Source organism: Xyrauchen texanus, chromosome 26, assembly GCF_025860055.1.
Source record: "Xyrauchen texanus isolate HMW12.3.18 chromosome 26, RBS_HiC_50CHRs, whole genome shotgun sequence".
Classification (NCBI taxonomy): Eukaryota; Metazoa; Chordata; class Actinopteri; order Cypriniformes; family Catostomidae; genus Xyrauchen; species Xyrauchen texanus.
The window spans coordinates 26,672,888-26,694,392 of record NC_068301.1 but is presented as its reverse complement, the minus strand read 5'-3'; the positions used below and the strand labels follow the sequence as shown (position 1 = coordinate 26,694,392).

The window sequence follows — 21,505 nt, the reverse complement described above, 5'->3', positions numbered from 1 at the left end:
CAATATTTCTTGAGAAACGGAGTTTTCCCATAGCGTAAGCTACTTACGCAACAGTCGTTCCCTCCTCTCAGGGAACCGAGGTTACGTTAGTAACCGAGTCGTTTTCCCATAGCGTAAGCTACTTACGCAATAGGAGAGATCTCTCGATAGGGAACTTGCTGTCGTAACACGCTTGTTGACCGTTACGCCAAGATAGAGCCGCGGAGGTTGTTATCTAAGCTTATTTATTTATGTATATATTTTATTTTCTATTAATGAATTTCAAAAATACAAAACAATTCAACAAGTTTTCAGTCATTTGAAACAAACAGTACAAATACAAATTAAAGGGGCGTCACAAACATATATTCAATTAATTTAACAAAGACGCTTTTTTGTTTATTACAAATTTTATAGATTCAAAATAAATTTAGAGGGCTGTTTGGAAATGAACAAAGTTGGGTTTTAAATCGCTCCACTTTGATGAAAATAAAAAATTCCTAATAACACAAAGAAATCAATAGCATACACTTTTCTTTTTGAAATTTCACCGCTGGATTGATCCCCACAACCACTACCAGTGTGCCCTTGAGTAGCCTAAGGCACTTCGCTCCAGGGTGATTGTCCCTGTAATAAGGGTACTGTAAGTCGCTTTGGATAAAAGCATCTGCCAAATGCATAAATGTAAATGTTAAAACACAAACAGGCTTTACTGGTTTCAATGTTTCCAAAAACAAGAGGAATACCTTGTGTCACTAAACTTGGAGTCTGTTAAGGCCATTATGGTTACAATTTTAGAATCATTAAATCAACACATAGTTATAAATAAAATTCCTCAACAAAGTATAAAATGTGAGAACATTGTTGGTCATAAACTTGGCTTGCACTTGTCCATCTTGGGAACTTGAGCACAATTCTAAACACATCATTAAATGCCACCTAAAACTTTTCACTTTTGCTTTGCTATACCTGCACCACAAGTGGGCTGTATAAAGTGAAGTACAGTAGGCTCTCAAAAGGGCTATTTTTACATAAACTGTACACATCTGAAATTTGCTTGGCAGCATTTTTGCTTGTGCATACAGTCATAATGCAAACCATAGCTTGAGTAGACTCTAATCAGTTATTGTAATCCAGCAATATAAGGAGACATAAGTCACTATAAGTCATCAGGGTACATCAAATGGTTAATAAGACTATCTCCCACCATACATCCAGTCTTACACTCTTTAAATTTTTTTGAAAAATCATCCATATACAAATGGAAAAGACCAGGTGACAGTATTCCACCTTGTCAGACCCCATTGGTCATGAGGAAGGGTGTAGATATACTCCTACCCCATCTGGTTTGCATGGTTTGATGTAAATACCAATGTACAAAGTGCTTTGATCTCTGAAGTGAGATAGATATTGAATTCCTGACAATACAATATTCTTTAACTAAAATATGGCACTTATATTGAGAACATAGTTCATTAATACTCAAAAACTGACCCTCAGAATTCAATAAAAGACCAACTAATATTATATCAGACTCAAACCACTGTCTTAAAAACCAGAGATCTATTTTGGTGTGTGATATACTTATTGTTCCAGTTCAATTCATAACAAGAAAGAATTTATGTGACAAGCAAAAAAGAAACAGTGAAAATAATCCTAATTTCAGTCTGCTGTTAAAAATAAGAGAAAACAATTTGGCATCACTGTTTAATAAAGTTATAGGTCAGGGTGCCTGGGTAGCTCAGTGAGTAAAGTTGCCTCTACCCCTGGAGTTGTGAGTTTGAATCCAGGGCATGCTGAGTGGCTCAAGGCAGGTCTTCTAAGCAACCAATTTGGCCCGGTTGCTAGGGAGGGCAGAGTCACGTTGGGTTAACCTCCTCGTGGTCGCTATAATTTGGTTCACTCACGGTGGGGCACATGGCGAGTTGTCCGTGGATGCTGCAGAGAATAGCATGGCCCTCCACATGAGCTATGTCTCTGCGGTAATGCGCTCAACAAGCCATGTGATAAGATGTGTGGGTTTATGGTCTCAGACACGGAGGCAACTGAGATTTGTCCTCTGCCACCCGGATTGAGGTGAGTCACTACACCAACATGAGGACCTAGGGCACATTGGAAATTGGACATTCCAAATTGGGGAGAAGAAAAAAACAAATCAAGTTATAGGTCTCCAACTGTGATAGAGTATTCTAATTCGGCTTGGGTATTAAGGTAATTACCCCTTGTCTGAGAGAAGGAGGTAATATTCCTTTACTTATTCATTAAATATAGATAAAATAAATGGGCAGAGGGCATCGCTGAAAGTCTTATCAAATTAATTCATAAGCCCATCATTACCAGGAGATTTGTTGTCCTTGAGCTTCTTAATATTATCAACACTTTGTTTAATACTACATTTACATTTATTCATTTGGCTTTTATCCAAAGTGACTTACAAAAGAGGAAAACATAAGCGAATAATCTTAAGGAGACAGTGGTATGAAAAGTGCCATATTACAATGTTTACTAGCATCAGAATAGTATACAAAACAGATTCAAGTGCACAAAGAATTTTTTTTTTTTTAGTGACTGGTTAAGTGCTCATGGAAAAGATGTGTTTTAAGTTGTTTTTTAAAGACAGAGAGTGAGTCAGCTTCACGGATGTAGTTGTGAAGGTCATTCCACCAACGTGGTATGAAGTAACGGAAAGTCCGGGAAAGTGTTTTGGTGCCTCTTTGTGTTGTTACAACAAGGCGATTTTCCTTAGCTGACCGCAGGATTCTGGTGGTCGTGTAGCTCTATAGAAATTATTTTAGGTATGCTGGAGCAGACCCAGTGACTGTTTTGTATGCCAGCATCAGAGCCTTGAATTTGATACGTGCATCAACCGGCAGCCAGTGGAGAGAAACAAGGAGGGGTGTAACATGCGCTCTCTTTGGTTCATTAAAGACCAGATGTGCTGCTGCATTTTGCATCATTTGCAGGGGTCTAGTTGCACATGCAGTGAGGTCTGCAATGAGAGTGTTACAGTAGTCCAGTCTAGTTATGACAAGTGACTGAACAAGCAGTTGTGTGGCATGTTCAGAGAGGAAGGGTCTTATCTTCCTGATATTTTAGTGTAAATCTACATGATCTTGCTGTCTTTGACATATGGTCTGTGAAATTTAGCTTGTTATCGATGGTTACCCCTAGATACTATAGTTGTACCCAGCTGCAAGGTGATGTTGTGTTCAACAGCAGGGTTGGCTGAAAAGACAAGGAGTTCGGTTTTGGCTGGGCTAAGTTGCAGGTGGTGTTCCTTCATCCAGGCCGAGATGTCTGCCAGGCAGGCAGTGATTCGAGCAGTCACTGTGGTGCCGTTGGGCTGGAAAGAAAAGTTGAGTTGCGTGCCATCAGAAGCCTTTTTTTTAAAGGCTTCAATTAATGAGTATTGTATTCCAGAGCTAGAATTCAAAGATTGATAAAACTCCAATACATGTATTGAGATTGTCAGTAAATCATCTGTGACAATATTAATCATGTGTAATTTATTGGCTAGTAATTGAACCCTGTATAACGTTTTTTTATTATTATCCCTAAAACTTCACTCTTCAAAACATAATTTAATAATAATGAATTGTTTCAAATCCAGTATCCATTTCTACTCATGTTCTTTCTATTGGCATTAATGTTAATAGACATTTGAATAGACTTATGGTCTGTAAGAACTGCCGGATCAAAAGCACCGCTATCTACATGAGATATAATGTCCTCCGATATTAACCATAAATCTGTACGAGACTCCACTGACGGTTGTTATCTCAGTAAATACAAATATTCTGGCTGTGACGTCGTTACGTGCTCTCGCGATGCTCCGTGGGCAATGAGAGCACGTGATCACATTCGCATGGGATACTGGGAAACAAACAGTGGAATGAATAACGCCGGGCGTGTAAACATCGATCAGTGATGTGGGCAAGAGCTCGCTGAATACCGCGAAATCAACTGATCTCGCTTCCGCTTTGATAACTGTGATTATTCGTGTCAAGCGATGTGATGTGTTGGGCTGGTTGGAGCACTGCTGTGTGGAGTCTGGAAAGTTAAGCGAGTGTGTGTTTTATGAGCCAGACGCAATGACAGGAGCGATTTGAAGACGTCGGATCATCTCTCAAGTAGCTGCCTGGTTATTTGAGATGTCTGGAGGGGTTTTACTCCTCTGATGTTGACACGGCTGTGATGGGACACTGGGAGAGAATGACGTTTGTATGTGAACAGCAGCAGCTCACACGTTTGGATCTGAAGTCCTTGAGGTGATACGACTCCAAGATAAACACGCTTATGATTGCTTTCTGAATCACTTGACTTTGGGACAAGCCCTGTTCTGTGTGTTATCTAAGTAATCACTTGTAGGCAACGTGTAGAATCAAGGGTCAACCAGTCAATCAATCGGGTGAACTCTTATGCAGCGCATATGAAGGGCTGAAGATGTGGAGCTCCGGGTCAGTGCAGGGGGTGCTGAAATCCCTGAAGCACGCTGCGAGTAAAGGGCAGATCCAGATGACCCGCTGGCTGCAGCGGAGCTCGGACCCGCTGGAATGCGACAAGATCGATATCTTGATCTGTAATGTGTTTGATGACCGAGGAAGTGGTGGCAGGTCTGAACCAGATCTCGAGCACCCGAGCGACAGCGGCGTGTCCTTCACCCCTGAATTCAGACATCCGTGCTGCATCACCACCTGTTGCTTTAAAAGTGCCCTGCTGGCGTGCGTCCTGACAGCTGTGTGCTTCTCATCCGTGGCACTCGTGCGTCAGTACCTGCAGGACGTGTTACTGTGGGTGGAGAGTTTGGACAGTTTTGTGGGAGCGATGCTCTTCATAGTGGGCTTGATCACAGTGTCTTTCCCCTGCGGATGGGGGTATATCGTGTTAAACGTGGCCGCGGGGTATCTCTATGGCTTTGTGTTGGGTATGGGGCTGGTGATGGTGGGGGTTTTGATCGGGACCTTCATAGCTCATATGGTGTGCAAGAGACTACTGACGAACTGGGTTTTAAGTAAGATCGGGAGCAGTGAACAGTTGAGTGCTGTTATTCGGGTGGTGGAGGGTGGAAGTGGACTCAAAGTTGTGGCCTTAGCGAGACTCACGCCGATTCCGTTCGGTCTCCAGAATGCAGTCTTCTCGGTAAGTCTGTTTTGGCTTCAATTTTGGGTTATTATTAATAATAGTGATAATAAGTGGGTCAATAACGTGACCTATTAAATTATTTAAAAATCTGTATAAAAAAAATGCAATTCACAAAAAACAATTACTTGCTTAAACATTTTCTATGATGAACTTTTTTTCAGTTACTGAGTTCAAAGTCTTTTTGATATTTGTTTTCTGGGGCTTAATGTGAAATATGTAATGTCATGTGGTGCAACCACATGATGTAAAAAAAAAAAATCAAAGTCTAATTAAAAGCTGACATTCTTGAGAGAGAAAATGTTTTATTTGAAAACATGATTAATATTTGAAAACCAGTTCCACCAAATTAAAGTCATGTGGTACAAACAACATATAGGTACACAAAATATTTTGTCATTTTAATGAAAAGGTCAGTTGGTGCAACCATGAGAAATTCTTGAGATTCTTAATTTAAAAGTGCATGATGAAAAATGATCTTAAAATATGTTGTGAAATAATATTTGTGAAAATAATGATGAAGTTCATCATAATGAAGAGTTAATGGTTGCACCTCATTTTTAAAGCTATACAAGTTTAAAACAACAAACTCAAAGATTACATCTATGATCTTGAAACGTGTTTTAAACCAGATTTTTTTTTCTATTAATTGTCAGTGACAAGTAACAGATCTGCATGCTTTTAACAGTAACATATAGCAAGTTTACTGGTTACAGTAAACTACTGTAAGCTTGTTATTTACCGATTACTGTAACTTGTAATTGTGATATTACTGCAAAAATATAGATTTGATAGTAACTGATATATGAATTATCCTTAATAATAACATTAAGTAACACTTTATAGATGAATTTACTGTTTAAAAACAAACGCTCCACCCTGTCCCTTTCGGGTTCTTGTGGTAGCCCAGAAAAGAGCCGCTGTCTATGGGCACTTTGCTCAAATTGCTCTGAAACTGCCCAAAAATGTTTTTGTGGAACGTTTTTGGATTTTTTCCACAGATTATTGGAGATTAGGGCTTCTTTAAATTTCCACCAGATCTTTGTGTCAGATAAAACTCAGGGTTTTACATAAATTATGATAATTCAAGGGCCACCGTGATTGTTATCGCATCTGCTCTATTAGACACAATTGACATGCAAAAGTTGTTGGTTGATATTATATTTTTTTACGAACTCTGATTGTAAACTGCTTTTTTTAATTTACAAAGTGCTGTCGCTGTGACCGATACGAGGTCAAATATAATCTAATGATGATATTATATTATCATATATGAAATAACAGGAGGAACAGAACCTGTCTCCACCACCGCAGAACATGGACTACTGTTTGTGAACGGATATGTGAATAAACGTAATGTCATTCTGCAAAAGTGATGTCTTTGCATTTATAATGCAGTAAATAACATTATTTGATCGAAAACAGCTTTTTTTATGTTTTGATATGGAATCATTTTGAAGTAAGAATATAATTATTTATTGAATGTGGGTTAATAAATTATGCAGTAAAGACACATATTGCCTTTCTAGTGCTAGTTCTCATTTTAATATATACAGGTGAAACTCGAAAAATTAGAATATCATGCAAAAGTTCATTAATTTCAGTAATTCAACTTAAAAGGTGAAACTAATATATTATATAGACTCATTACAAGCAAAGTAAGATATTTCAAGCCTTTATTTGATATAATTTTGATGATTATGGCTTACAGCTTATGAAAACCCCAAATTCAGAATCTCAGAAAATTAGAATATTACATGAAATCAATAAAAAAAAAGGATTTTAAATACAGAAATGTCGGCCCTCTGAAAAGTATAATCATGCATATGTACTCAGTACTTGGTTTGGGCCCCTTTTGCATTAATTACTAACTCATTGCGGCGTGGCATGGATGCTATCAGCCTTTGGCACTGCTGAGGTGTTATGGAAGACCAAGATGCTTCAATAGCGGCCTTCAGCTCTTCTGCATTGTTTGGTCTCATGTCTCTCATCTTTCTCTTGGCAATGCCCCAAAGATTCTCTATAGGGTTCAGGTCAGGCGAGTTTGCTGGCCAATCAAGCACAGTAATACCATGGTCATTGAACCAGGTTTTGGTACTTTTGGCAGTGTGGGCAGGTGCCAAGTCCTGCTGGAAAATGAAGTCAGCATCTCCATAAAGCTTGTCTGCTGAAGGAAGCATGAAGTGCTCTAAAATGTCCCGGTAGATGGCTGCGTTGACTCTGGACTTAATAAAGCACAGTGGACCAACACCAGCCGATGACATGGCTCCCCAAACCAACACAGACTGTGGAAACTTCACACTGGACTTCAAGCATCTTGGATTGTGTGCCTCTCCATTCTTCCTCCAGACTCTGGGACCTTGGTTTCCAAATGAGATGCAAAATTTGCTCTCATCAGAAAAGAGGACTTTGGACCACTGAGCAACAGACCAGTTCTTTTTTTCTTTAGCCCAGGTAAGACGTTTGACATTTGAAGCCCATGTCCAGGACCCGTCTGTGTGTGGTGGCTCTTGATGCAGTAACTCCAGCCTCAGTCCACTCCTTGTGAAGCTCCCCACACATTTGAATGGCCTTTTCCTGACAATCTTCTCCAGGCTACGGTCATCCCTGCTGCTTGTGCACCTTTTTCTTCCACACTTTTCCCTTCCATTTAACTTTCTATTAATGTGCTTTGATACAGCACTTTGAGAACATCCAACTTCTTTTGCAATTACCTTTTGAGGCTTTCCCTCCTTCTGGAGGGTGTCAATGATGGTTTTCTGCACAACTGTCAGGTCAGCAGTCTTCCCCATGATTGTGAATTCAACTGAACCAGACTGAGAGACCATTTAAAGGCTCAGGAACCCTTTGCAGGTGTTTAGCTGATTAGAGTGTGACACTTTGAGCCTACAATACTGAACCTTTTCACAATATTCTAATTTTCTGAGATTCTGAATTTGGGGTTTTCATAAGCTGTAAGCCATAATCATCAAAATTATATCAAATAAAGGCTTGAAATATCTTACTTTGCTTGTAATGAGTCTATATAATATATTAGTTTCACCTTTTAAGTTGAATTACTGAAATTAATGAACTTTTGCACGATATTCTAATTTTTCGAGTTTCACCTGTGTATATATATATATATATATATATATATATATATATATATATATATGTATGTGTGTGTCTTAGGCTTCATAAGGGTGTTAAACATGTGAGGATGTATTCATCAACCTGTTTCATGTCCGATATGATCATACAGGCTCATTGAATCAAGTTTTGCTGATATTTCAGAAAATAACCCACATACATTGTAAACCATAGATTCTTATTTATAATAACTTTTTATTAACATTAAAAATATATTATCATATTCTATAAAGCATAAAAGATTATTAAAACCGTATTTCCACCATTGAAATCTGCTGCTCGAAATAACCCGGAAGCGTGGTGTGACGTCATTTAATTTCATCTATACTATCTTCCATAAATGAGTCATCAATTGAACAAATATTTAGCTAATATTACTTATTCAACATATTCATATATAGAAATATGAAAATCAACTTTACTGACATTTCTGCAAATTTGAATATAAATCAGCTGATCTGTGAAGCATTGTAATTATTATGAAAGTTAGTGTTACCTTATAGAAAATGTTAATCTTGTATTTTGTTTTACCTCTAGAATAGCAATACTAATTTGATTACTTGCATAAATCTTTTATATCAAATAATAATATTTGTCTAATATTTATATAGAATCTTTTATTTATAGCATATATCATATTTTTACTTGTATAGATTTATATAATTTTTGTTTTATACCTCAAAGGTTCATTTTATTTTACCTTTTTCCTGGAGGTAAACGACACAGCACAGAGGTCTGTGATTTAATTGCATTGAGGTAGCTTTACCCAGCTTAGCTGGAATTAAACAATTAAGACATCCTACTCAAGAGCAGGTTTTAAAACTAACATGACTGCTCTTCATGCAGGATCAAGGGTAAATGCAGGACTCAGTGTACATTGTAGTGTTACCTTCAAAAGCATTGCACCTCCAACATAATACATTTTTAATTAAGTGGCACACATAAGGAGAAAAAACTGACAAAATTAAGATTAACGAAGGACAATAAATAACAGTGATACACACTGAATGCAGTCTCAAGCGTTTATCATCTTTTTAAAGACTTACACAGCTTTGAATGAATTAATAATGACCTAGTTTCTTTAACTAGAGGAATGATCACACATATAAATAAAAACAATTAAACGCTTACTGCAACATTTTAATTTGACACTAGACCATTTTGTCCAATGGTATTATTAATAGAGAAATTATTACACTAGGCTATATTGTTCCTCGCTTTAAATATGAGTTCAATGAAAATGTAATAGTAGCATCCTCAAAATTGTAAAAGCCCTTTTGAGATTTCAATGGGCTATACAGTGCATTCAGAACGTATTTAGACCCCTTAATGTTTTCACATTTTGTTATGTTATTGCTTAAAATGCTTAAAAAAAATCACAACAATCTACACTGCATACCCTATAATGACAAAGCAAAAAACAGATTTTTGATAACTACAAATTTATTAAAAAGAAAAAACTGAAATATCACTTTGACATAAGCATTCAGACCCTTTGCTAGGACACTTGAAATTGAGCTCAGGTGCATCCCATTTCTCTGGATCATCTTTGAGATGTTTATACACTTTGATTGGAGTCAGCCTGTGGAAAATTCAATTGATTGGACATGATTTGGAAAGGCACACACCTGACTATATAAGCTCTCACAGCTGAAAATGCATATCAGAGCAAAAACCAAGCCATGAGGTTATAGGAACTGCCTGCAGAGCTCAGAGACAGGATTGTGTCGAGGTGCAGAACTGGGGAAAGCTTCAAAAATGTTTGTCTGCATTGAAGGTTCCAAAGAGCACAGTGGCCTCCATAATTCTTAAATGGGAGAAGTTTGGATCAACCAGGAATCTTCCTAGAGCTGACCGCCTGGCCAAACTGAGCAATCAGGGTAGAACGGCCTTGGTAAGAGAGGTGACCAAGAACCCATAGTAACTCTGGTTGAGCTTCAGAGATCATGTTTGAAGATGGGAGAAACTTGCAGAAGGACAACCATCACTGCAACACCGCACCGATTTGGGCTTTATGGCAGAGTGGCCAGATACTGGCAAAAAAAAATACATACTGTGAGATTCTCTGGTCTGATGAAATGATGATTGAACTGTTTGGCCTCAATTCCAAGCATCATGTCTGGAGAAAACCAGGCATCGCTCATCAACTGTGCAATACCATCTCAACGGTGAAGCATGGTGGTGGTAGCATCATGCTGTGGGGGTGTTTTTCAGCAGCAGGGACTGGGGGACTGGTCAGGGTTGAAGGAATGCTGAACGCAGCAAAATACAGAAATATCCTTAATGAAAACCTGGTCCAGAACGCTCAGGACTTCAGACTGGGCCGAAGGTTCACCTTCCAACAGGACAATGACCCTAAGCACACAGTGGCTTAGGCACAACTCTTTGAATGTCCTTAAGTGGCCCAGCCAGAGCCCTAACTTGAACCCAATCTAACATCTCTGGAGAGACCTGAAAATGACTGTGCACCGACTGTCCCCATCCAACCTGACAGATCTTGTGAAGATCTGCAGAGAGGAATGGCATAAAATCCCCAAATACAGGTGTGCAAAGCTTGTTGCATCATACCCAAATAGATTTGAGGCTGTAATCTCTGCCAAAGGTGCTTCAATGAAGTACTGAGTTAAGGGTCTGAATACTTGCATCAGTGTGATATTTCTGTTTTTTCTTTTTGATACATTTGCAAAGTTATCAAAAATCTGGTTTCATGGGGTATGGAGTGTAGATTGATGTGGAATATTTTTTTTAAAAACATTTTAGCTTAAAAAGTCTGCAACAAACAAAATGTTCTAAATGCTCTGTATATTAATCGCTGTCCTTACGTTACATTTGAATAGATTTAAAATTTAGGCCTACATGCATCTGCTTATGAAAATTAGATTTTCCCTGTAGATTTACTTATATGAACTCAAGGATTTAGCCTGTTTGTTTGGAGCATATTTGACTATTGTGTGTTACATTTGCATAATCTATGCACTGGCTGTTTCAAATGTTAATGTATTCCACTTCCTTTTGAAGTTGTTTTGTTTTACCTTACCTTTATGATGAACAGATGTCTTTGTCCAGGTTGAATGATTTACATTGTTTCCACTTGACCATGGAGGTTAGTTTGTCTTACTGTGGGTGGCTTTATTAAGTGCAGAGCTCTAACTCTTTGTTTTGGGAGTGCTGTAATTGAGCCCCTGCTTATGAGTTTTGGTCATTTGAAAGATTAATTGACAGTTTAAATGTTAAACCAAGAGCTGGTTTTGTCATTCAGAAGCCATCATTGAGTTTCATGGAGCAACCTTAGGTTAAGGTTCTTGTTCAAAGACACTGTAATGACGTTCCTAGTTTGCTTTTACCTGGGATTGAACGTGATACCATGAGTCAGCAGACTAACTCCAGTAGGTTACAGCTGCCTATAGACTTAAGTGTTTATGTAGATGAGTCTGTTTCTTTTCCACCAGCCATATTTCCATGTAATCCAAAATAGAAGTGTAAAGGCCAAGGGAGTTAACACCAACCCGTCTGTATATGCTAACCACAATGACTAATTGTATTTGGCCTTATTGGTATTTTGCTTCTCGTTTCTTTACCTAACAGAGGGGATCACAGACCAAGGGTATGATGTACATTGGTACTATGCAGGTCACACTGGAATTATATTTCACACACCTTCAGCAAGCACGTCCTATAGAAGGGGCAATGTGCCCTGTATTTTCTGCTGAGGCAGAATGCATCGTGTTAAATGGGTATCCCAACACAATGCATTGGTCTGCATACTTAGAAATAAATATTGCTCGACAGCGATTTACAATGAGGCACCAACTCAGAACGAAAATGCATCTTTTATCTTATTCATGAATAATAATAGGTTGACTCCACCTGGCTATTTATAAACAAAACTGTTGTCACTGTCTGACAAGTCATAGTTCACCACTTGTTTGAGCAAATGTTTACATTGTATAAACCATATACCTGAACTCCCACATAAAGGAGATTCATTTATGAAATAATTTTATGTGTTTATTTATAGGCCAAATGTTGTGTGTTTGTTCAGAGATTAACAGACTTAAAGATGGAACAGCTGCTTAAATATTTATTCTTTCAAAGCATTAGCACAATGTAAAACAACTGGTTAAACCTATATGTGCATCACTGAAAATCAGTGCAATGCATTGTGTTTCCACAGATTTCATTATATTTACTATGGATATAAAATGTTTGAAACATTTATTATTGTACTGTTTAAGTAGCATGTCAACTTGTGATGACAAAGAAAGGGAATAATTAAAAATGTCACATTTGAGTTGTTACTGAAAAAATACCTCCATGTTAAACCATTTTAATCTAATTCTTTTAGAACTATGCATGCAACATATATGACTTTTATTAATTGAGAGATATGGAATTTTTGTACAGCTAAAAATGTATTTGTCACACTGCAGGACCATTTGAAATGAACTAATGTTGGCATTTTTAGACCAAATACTTTTCCTAAAAATGTATGTCCACATATGCCAACAGCGGGACTAAAGGCCTTTGCTGACCAATTGTGCATTTTCAATGCGATTTCTCGCCATGATAAACAATTTAAATCAAAACGGATTTCACACAAACATTTTCACGCTGAATCGCATGGTGACAAAGTGAATCTTTTTTTTTTTTTTACACTGTGAGTGTGTACAATAATGCCTTTACCAATAATATATAAGCTTTAAATCACGTGTCAGAAACCGTTGTGGTTACCAGAATCAGAGCAACTGGTGGCACTAAAGCACAGAAATCTGTTTTGACCACCGACATCAAATGCTGAAGTAACCAGCAGTGAGGATGTGTACTGTAGTTCATTTGTTGTTCATCAAATGCCTTAAAAACTTAATAGTTTTTTTCTCATATGCTCTCTTAACATTTAAATTATATTGCTGCATCACTGCCTTGCATCCCCTTTAAAAAGGATCTGATCTTACGTGGATTGTCTTCATAACTTTTTCCTTAAGATGTTACAGACATTACATTAGAAATTAGTGTAAATAATTCCTAACTGAACTGAGATCAGTCGTTTAAATTAAATACAATTTAATTACCTATAGCAAAGCCAAAATTTTAATCTCCACGTATGTGGACACGGGGTCTCAGGAGGTAAAAATGTTGGTCAATCTACAGGATTTATGGCATTATATTGATTACCAAAAATATTTGACTTGTCCCTCGTTTATTTAAAAAGAAAAATAATAAAAAATCACAGTTATAGCAAGGCCCAATCTGTAAATTGTTACAATTGTTAAAAAAATAAATAATAAAAAAACATTGTTTCAAAGGTATAGCCACAAGACAAACATTGGGTTAAAATGATTTACATTTGTGATAGAATCCCTTGCTAATCTTATCAGGGTAAAGTTATATCCAGTATTGCAACCTCGTTGCCGTGACTTTTAAAACAGTGTGTGTTTTAATGTTTATGAACTGGTCCCATTCTCTTCCATTGTAAGTGCAGAGCTGTAACTGTGATTTTTGCTTTTTTTAATAGATGAGTCAAAACTTTACCAAAAGAATATTTATCAACATTATGTCACACATTCTTTTGATTGAACTCTTATTGAACACTGAACAATCCTTTAAAAGAAATTGTGACTGTTTTCATGACCTAAGATATATATATACTTTCCCTAATACCTCCAGATAAATTAACAGTCTTGCATCTGCGTCAAATACCCATTTTCAATTTCATTACACAAGTGCTGGAAAGTACTAAAGTGCACATAAGACAAGTGAAGGACAGCGACAGGGCTGAACGAGGTTGATGACACATTCTTGCAGGCAATATGGAGCCACTGTGATTAATCTTGACACAATATGACCAACTCTAGTTCTTGCTCTCTTTGACAGATCACAGATGTGTCCTTGCCAAATTATTTAGTAGCTTCCTCAGTGGGACTTCTCCCAACACAACTCCTCAATTCATATCTGGGCACCACACTGCGCACAATGGAGGATGTGATAGCAGAACAGAGTGTCAGTGGATACTTTGTGTTCAGTCTACAGGTAAGCATACATTTCGCAAAACTTCTTTAGCAAGCACCCTGTATGTGAATCTCTTAAAACCTGTCAAAAAATAAATAAAAAAAGTTTAAGTAATATATCATGTTTTCACATTAAGATTAAGAGAATGGCAGGTGGGATGCTTAATATTCATGAAAAAAAAACATATATATTCATGAATATTAAGCATCCCACTTGCCATTGTCATAATCTTAATGCGAAAACATGATATATTATTTAAAATGTAAATAATTTATACACCATGATAGTATTTGCTGTATTCCCTTTATGCTTTATTTGTTAAAACAAAATTAAATAAAAAATAAATAAATACAAGATGTACCAGTACCCAATTCATTGCATAATGAGAATTCCAGGGAAGCCTAAATGTACTTCAGTGTCATGAAGATAATGTCACAATTGCAGTTTATTTATTTATTTATTTTAAGATGAAACGTGACCAGTGCACGTTTTATTTACACGTATATATGCTGAATCTGAAGAACTGACCCATTGGACTGTATGGACAGGATAGCATATTTAGCTATTCAACTTTTTGGCACTTTTATCATTATTTTATCAATTTTTAATTGATAGATGATATTTTTACAAAATACATTTTAAAGTGGTTTGTATATCTCCCACTTTATTTAGATTATCATAGTTTTTAAATGGTGTTTTTAATGGATTTTCATGGTTTAAGGTCTATGTCTGAGACAAGGCTAAAACAATCAAATCTTTACATAAAAGGAATTTGAAAAAAACAAAAAGAAATGGTGCAGACATTGTAAATAGTCTTTTCTACAGCAAAAGAAGATATATCAACTGCTTGGACATGAAATTGCCTGGAGTTGAAGAAATACAGATTTATGTTATGTCTTGTGTAGATTGTAGGGGTCATTCCTGTGAAAATAACTATAGTAAAACCATAATTATAGGTAGTCATTGGCAAAGCTTTGACTAACGTGTAAAAATAGCATGAGTTCTCCATTCCCTTGAGATTGGGAAATTCATGTTAGATACCAATAATGGATTCTTGAGTGAAGCATGCTGTTGAAATAGAGAAGCCAAAGAAATTAAATATTGCTTAAATTTACAACCGCACTTACGTCTCATCTGAATCTTATCAACTCATGCACAGTCAGCAAATCAGTCCAGTGACTCACTCTTTCTGTTCCTCTCATCAGATCTTCATCAGCATCGGCCTTATGTTTTACGTTGTTCATCGAGCACAGGTAGAACTAAACGCCGCCATCGCCGCCTGCCAGATGGAGCTGAAAACATCGTACATGAACGGGAACACGGCGAACCACAGCGGATCGACCTACTGCAGCAAAAGGGCTGCGGCAGGAGGGGGCATCAATGTAGTCTGATTGATAGAAATCAACATGTTTCCTGTTGATGAACATATTTCAACTCCTCTTCCATCCAGTTGCTCTGTCCTGATTGGAATGCTGGGGATGCGGAGGCTTCGTCAGGGAGTTTGGGCTCCTGCAGGCATCTGAAGCTGCTACTGCCCAAACCAGCTGTTCTAGAGATGTTCGTGGTTTAGCTATGGAGCGGCAATGGACTTTATAAGACAAAGAGCCGCCCATCAGGGACTATCAGACTTTATTGGAAACATTGCCCAAAGATTGGGACCCTGGGCCAGTATTCTATGAAAAAAATGTATGATACTGACAGAGATATTAGTTATTGTGGTACATTTTCTTTTTTTATGATGCTAATATAAATTATATAACACTTTATAGGAGGCCTAAACTAAAGCATGAATGGGTAACTTAAAGAGAATGTTGTAGAATTGTAATCAAATATTGCAGAGGGCCCAACTAATTTATCAGGTTAATATGCTTCTGAGTTTTTTTTGTTTTTTTGTTATTGTTCTATATATATATTGTTCTATATACTGTCATTTGTTATAAATGAAGAATTAAATTTAATTATTTTGATACTTTTCAGAATTTAACTAATGGTAATTCTTGATGGATTCTTTTCATATGTTTACTCTAGAGGAAGAAGTTTGTACCACCTGGATAAAATTGTGGCTTTTGCCAAACTGGGAACACTTTTGCAACTCTGCAGTTTTGTAAGGAACAGATGGAGTAATGGTTTTAAATTCTTCCTGTTGTTTCACATATTTATGTTGTGAATTAAGGTTTTAAGATCCAGATGTTCTCAATGTTGGATTTCTCAGTAACTGAAATATATACTTGGTGGTGACCTCATTCAGAGTGTCATTTGAGACCCATCGTTTTGTTTACAGTATCAACACTACCACATCACCATTTTCTGGCAATCAGTGGATCCATGATCACTGGTGTGCTCATTTTACAGGACAATGTCTTGTTAGTGTTCAGTCATAGTTTTGCTGCTACTTAGATTGTAGGGTATGGGTGAAATGCTGACAAGGGCTCAAAGTAATATTGCAATTTTATTACAATATGACATACCATCTGGGTTTTTCTTAAATGGCAAATCTGTGCAAATGAATAGGTTACATTTATTTTGAAAAGTGCAGATGCACAAGTGGACACATTCCTTATCCTAAAAATTGGTTGAATGGTTTTGATATGTATCCAGATTTTTTTCTCTCTCTTGGAAATGGAATAGCCCCTCTGTTTTCTGAATTTAGCAATAACTAAAAACTGAACGTGCTGACTTGCCACTCTGAGTTACATTGGAGAGATCCAACAATCCCGGTCTTTTGTTACGATGTCAACCTGCCTTGTAGCTCTTGCTGCCTAGGACATTGAAACAGGACACTTGCCTGCAGTATGTTCAGACTCTAATTTGAAGAGTCATGGAAAAACAAATTCTGAAGACCCTTGGGATGTCAAATGCAACAAAAAAACAAGAAAAATGCAAAAGTTATAAGAATTTTAATTATTGCATAAAATTAATCAGAAAATGAATAAATGACAATTTGAGGATAAGTATCAGTGTTTTGTCTTTCTTTCTTCTTCTTTTTAAAGTATGGAATATGCAAAAATGCAACTGTTAAATATGGCCCTGCATGGTTCTTGGCAAACCCAATCTGAGATTACAGACCAAAGCTACAACTTTTTTTAAATGCACAAGTGTTCAGACTAGGTCAAATCAGGTACCTTAATGAAACTTATTTACCTATTTGACATTTGACACTGTAATACAGATAATTTTGCAATGAGTAAATAAATATGTATTACTGTACCATGCTTGTTCAGTGTTATTTATGAAATAAGAATGTTTAAAACAAATAAATGCCTTGGGCTTTGCTATGGTATCCACATAAAAGTGGCCCTAAAGAATTTGGACACTTAAGAAACACTTAAAAATTAATGAATGTCATTGCATTACATAAAATATCAAACCAAGTGGCATGTATTTTAAAGATAGATAGCACAAGCACACTTTTAAACCCTTAGATTGTGTTCCGGTCAAAACTGAGCGATTCACTTTTTCCTTCTTTTTCCTGAAAGCTGTAGTTTATTTAATCCAGGTGTAATACAATTCAATGACATGGTTCATTCAGGGAATCCGAACACACACATTTTTTTTTAAAATACTTTTCATAAAATTGTATTGGTTTTATTTCACTTTGTTACACCTGTGGTATTCCCCATATAAAATGCTCTGCCATTGAAAATGAATGGATTAGACTACAAAATACAGAAATTTATGAAATGTTCAGGAGCATCCCAATCCTTTAGATTGGCACATATGTGGATGTGTGTTTACACACACACAACATGTGTTGAGCGCCCTTTTGTGCATCATCTTTCCATGTTCATTGAGGAATATTTCTAGACCTACTTATATTATGTTGTGTTTGTGCTTGTTTGAATCGGGATAGTCTGCTGTAAGTTATGATATGTTATTGTCTATGTGTTACTGTATGTATGTTTTAGGAAGTTATAAGGAAAAACAAAAAGACACTGTTTATTATATTTATTTCTGTCAGTGGGAATTTAATACACTAATACTCACTGCAGTTTGGCCTCTGAGTGAAACAAATGTTCTCATTGCATTTTACTAATTGAGTACTTTTCAGTGATATATAACACACGGCTATCTCATCTTTTATATGTTTTTACCAACTCTAAATATAGTTCTTTTGATAACAAATTTGCTCATCAATTTTGAGAACAAAACAGTTCTAATTTGTCAGCAAATTAAAAAGTATTATTAAAGAATTGTTAGACTCAGATATATGTATTGTAAAGTCCAGATTCTAAGCTTTAAAATTACACCTATTTTGTTTAGATCAAGTAAGTGGTTAATTATATACAAAAATAATATTATTCAAAAAAAAAAAAAAAAAACAATATGCAGGGATTTACCCCCACTAGCCCAGTGTAAGCTCAGTTCAATGAATCCTCCTATCGAAAAATAAATTTTTACCATAACATTTATTTCTAGGGATAATTTATGCAATATTAGAGATTTAAAAACAACTGTAGTTGGCCTGTCATTTTGGCCTATGGGAACACAAAAGGTGTTCAAGGCACAAACAGGAGTGGTGGTGGCGTAGTGGGATAAAGCACATAACTGTTAATCAGAAGGTTGCTGGTTCGATCCACACAGCCACCACCATTGTGTCCTTGAGCAAGGCACTTAACTCCAGGTTGCTCCGGGGGGATTGTCCCTGTAATAAGTGCTCTGTAAGTCACTTGGATAAAAGCGTCTGCCAAATGCGTAAATGTAAATAAACACAACACAAGTGTTAAAGCAAAACTTTCACATAAAGAACTTTGTTAGGTTGCATAAACCTATATTATATTATAAACCTATATGAACTACACTTAGGACATGTGTGACCTTGAGGACAACTGATATGGACCAGTTGGTTAAAAGTAACTGCAACAATTAATCTAATTGAATCTAGTACTGAGAAAACGTATAGAATCATGTTTCTAGATGTCAATTCAATCAAATTTAAGTGTGGCTTGAATATCCAAATACTTTTGCAGGCCACTGTAAATACCCTGTATTTAATACTTTAATTTAATGAGTCAGGTTAGGTAAAACATCATAGAAAGTTATCCTAACTGTAGATGCATTGTTCACTGATAAATTCAATTTAGTTACAGATTGACAGTGCTGAATTGTCTGGTTACATAATTGTGTCTTGCATCAAGGTTTCCTTCCATTCCTTTCAGACCTCATTGTCTTGGGTTACAGTGACATGGAACAAACTACACTATACTCTAGTGTAAAGCATGCAATCTGAACTGTGAAATGAATGGGAAGATCCCTGTTACAAAGGAGCGTGCCATGACAACGCCCATAACCTTGACTGCTTCACGACTGTGTCACTGATGTGTAACAACCCACCCCTAAATGCTTATCTTATCAAACAAACATGCCATGTTCTTGACATTGCATTATCAATGATTGCATATATGGCGTAATAGATTCTTTAGAAGGAGCAGAGGTGCTATTCCCCAACACTGAAATAGCATGTGCTCTTGGCCATGTGTCAAAGCAATTCAGTGTGGTGAGTGATGACTACAGAGGGGATAGTTGTCCTGAACCGAAGCATTGCAAATCACTAACATTTCACATTGGAGAAGATCATGAAAAGGTTGGAACCACCATAGACATTCAGAATTGTGCTTGACTGATATGAGTTTTTCAATGACTAATTCTTATAAATCAATAGTTCACCCAAAAATGCAAATTGTCATCCAGTATGACTATTTTTGCGTGAAACACAAAAGGAATTTCTATACAATGAAAGTAGATGTGCACTGTAAAAAAAAATCTGTAATTTTAACAGTAAAATACTGTAAAAATGCTACAGAAATAAAATGTTAATTGATTAACAAATATTAACTGTAAAATTTCAGTAATATTTTTTATATATTTTAAAAGACAATACAGTAGTTTTTACAATAAAATGTTGTAAAAATAAAATTTTCTAGATGTAAAAATTAAGATTTTCCTGTGTAATTAATGGTGAAAATGTACATTATGTTTAACAAGAGAGTACATGTACTTTTTACAGTAAATTATTGTTAAAATTACAGTACAAAAACATAATCGGGTGTTCCCAGAATTCCCTGTGTGGCCCATTACATTTCATTATATTTTATGGGAATAGCTATGTTTCATCATATTTTTCATATCAGTTACGTACACTGGGGTGTTCTGTGTTATATTTGATGTAATTTAGTTCATGTTTACTGCATTATTTAAATCTCACATGTGTTACCATGATGGTGTTTAGTGTTTGTGTGAGTGACTCTCTGCATGCTGTCTCTATATGTTTATTGGTCAATGCTCCTGGAAGAGCCATTACTAATGAACATCATGTCATCATGTGTCCTTCTGTAGTAACTACATTGACTAACAAATAACTTATAAAGTAAAAAGCAGATTTTTACAGTTTCAGAAGGCTAATATCAAGTTTATGACATTTTTTAACTGTAAATTTAACAGAATGTATTTTTTTTACAGTGCAAGCGTGATCATGTAAATTACAACCATTTTAAACTGTCAAATGTACAGGTTGTTCTGTCAAGTTGTTTACATTTTTACTGTTATTTTTTACATCATTATTCTGGCAACCACAGCTGCCAGTTTTTTTTTTTTTTTTTAACTACAGGATTTTTTTACAGTGTGGACTAGCCATGTTCCTTCCATTGTACTGAAACAAGCAGCTTGGACATAGAAACCAACAGTCGGGATCTGGAAGTAAAAATTATATTTATTTTACATGGGAGAATTAATAATTAACAACAACTTATAAACCTTTAAAGACAGACCTACCATGAGTTCTGAGGTTGTTAAAGGGATAGTTCACCCAAAAATGAAAATTCTCTCATCATTTTCTCACCCTCATGCCATTCCAGATGTGTATGAAATTCTTTCTTCAGTAGAACACAAACAAAGATTTTTAGAAGAATATTTCAGCTCTGTAGGTCCATGTGGCAGCGGGGGCGTGGTCAAGCGCCCGTCCGGGAGAGAAAAGCGGTAAGGGCGCTTACCACGCCCCCGCTGCCACAGTCCATAAGTGAATAGTATCAAGAATTTTGAAGATCCAAATTTCACATAAAGGCCACATAAAATTAATCCACATGACTTCAATGGTTTAATTCATATCTTCTGAAACTATATGATAGGTGTGGGTGAGCAACAGATCAATAAGTCCCTTTTTTACTATAAATTTTCCCTGCCCAGTAAGTGGCAATATGCATGAAGAATGTGAATCTTCGAAAACAAAAGAAGAATGTTAAACTGAAAGTGGAGA

General features: G+C 36.3%; 1 protein-coding gene across 1 annotated transcript; it reads left to right on the top strand.

Moving 5' to 3' along the window:
• Positions 1-3,876: 3,876 nt before the first annotated feature.
• LOC127619907 (transmembrane protein 64-like) lies at positions 3,877-17,196 on the top strand. Its single transcript, XM_052092938.1, has 3 exons — positions 3,877-5,118; positions 14,122-14,277; positions 15,462-17,196. Exons 1-3 carry the CDS (start codon positions 4,423-4,425, stop codon positions 15,645-15,647), a joined length of 1,038 nt encoding a protein of 345 aa, XP_051948898.1. The 5' UTR covers positions 3,877-4,422; the 3' UTR covers positions 15,648-17,196.
• The last annotated feature ends 4,309 nt before the right edge of the window (positions 17,197-21,505 follow it).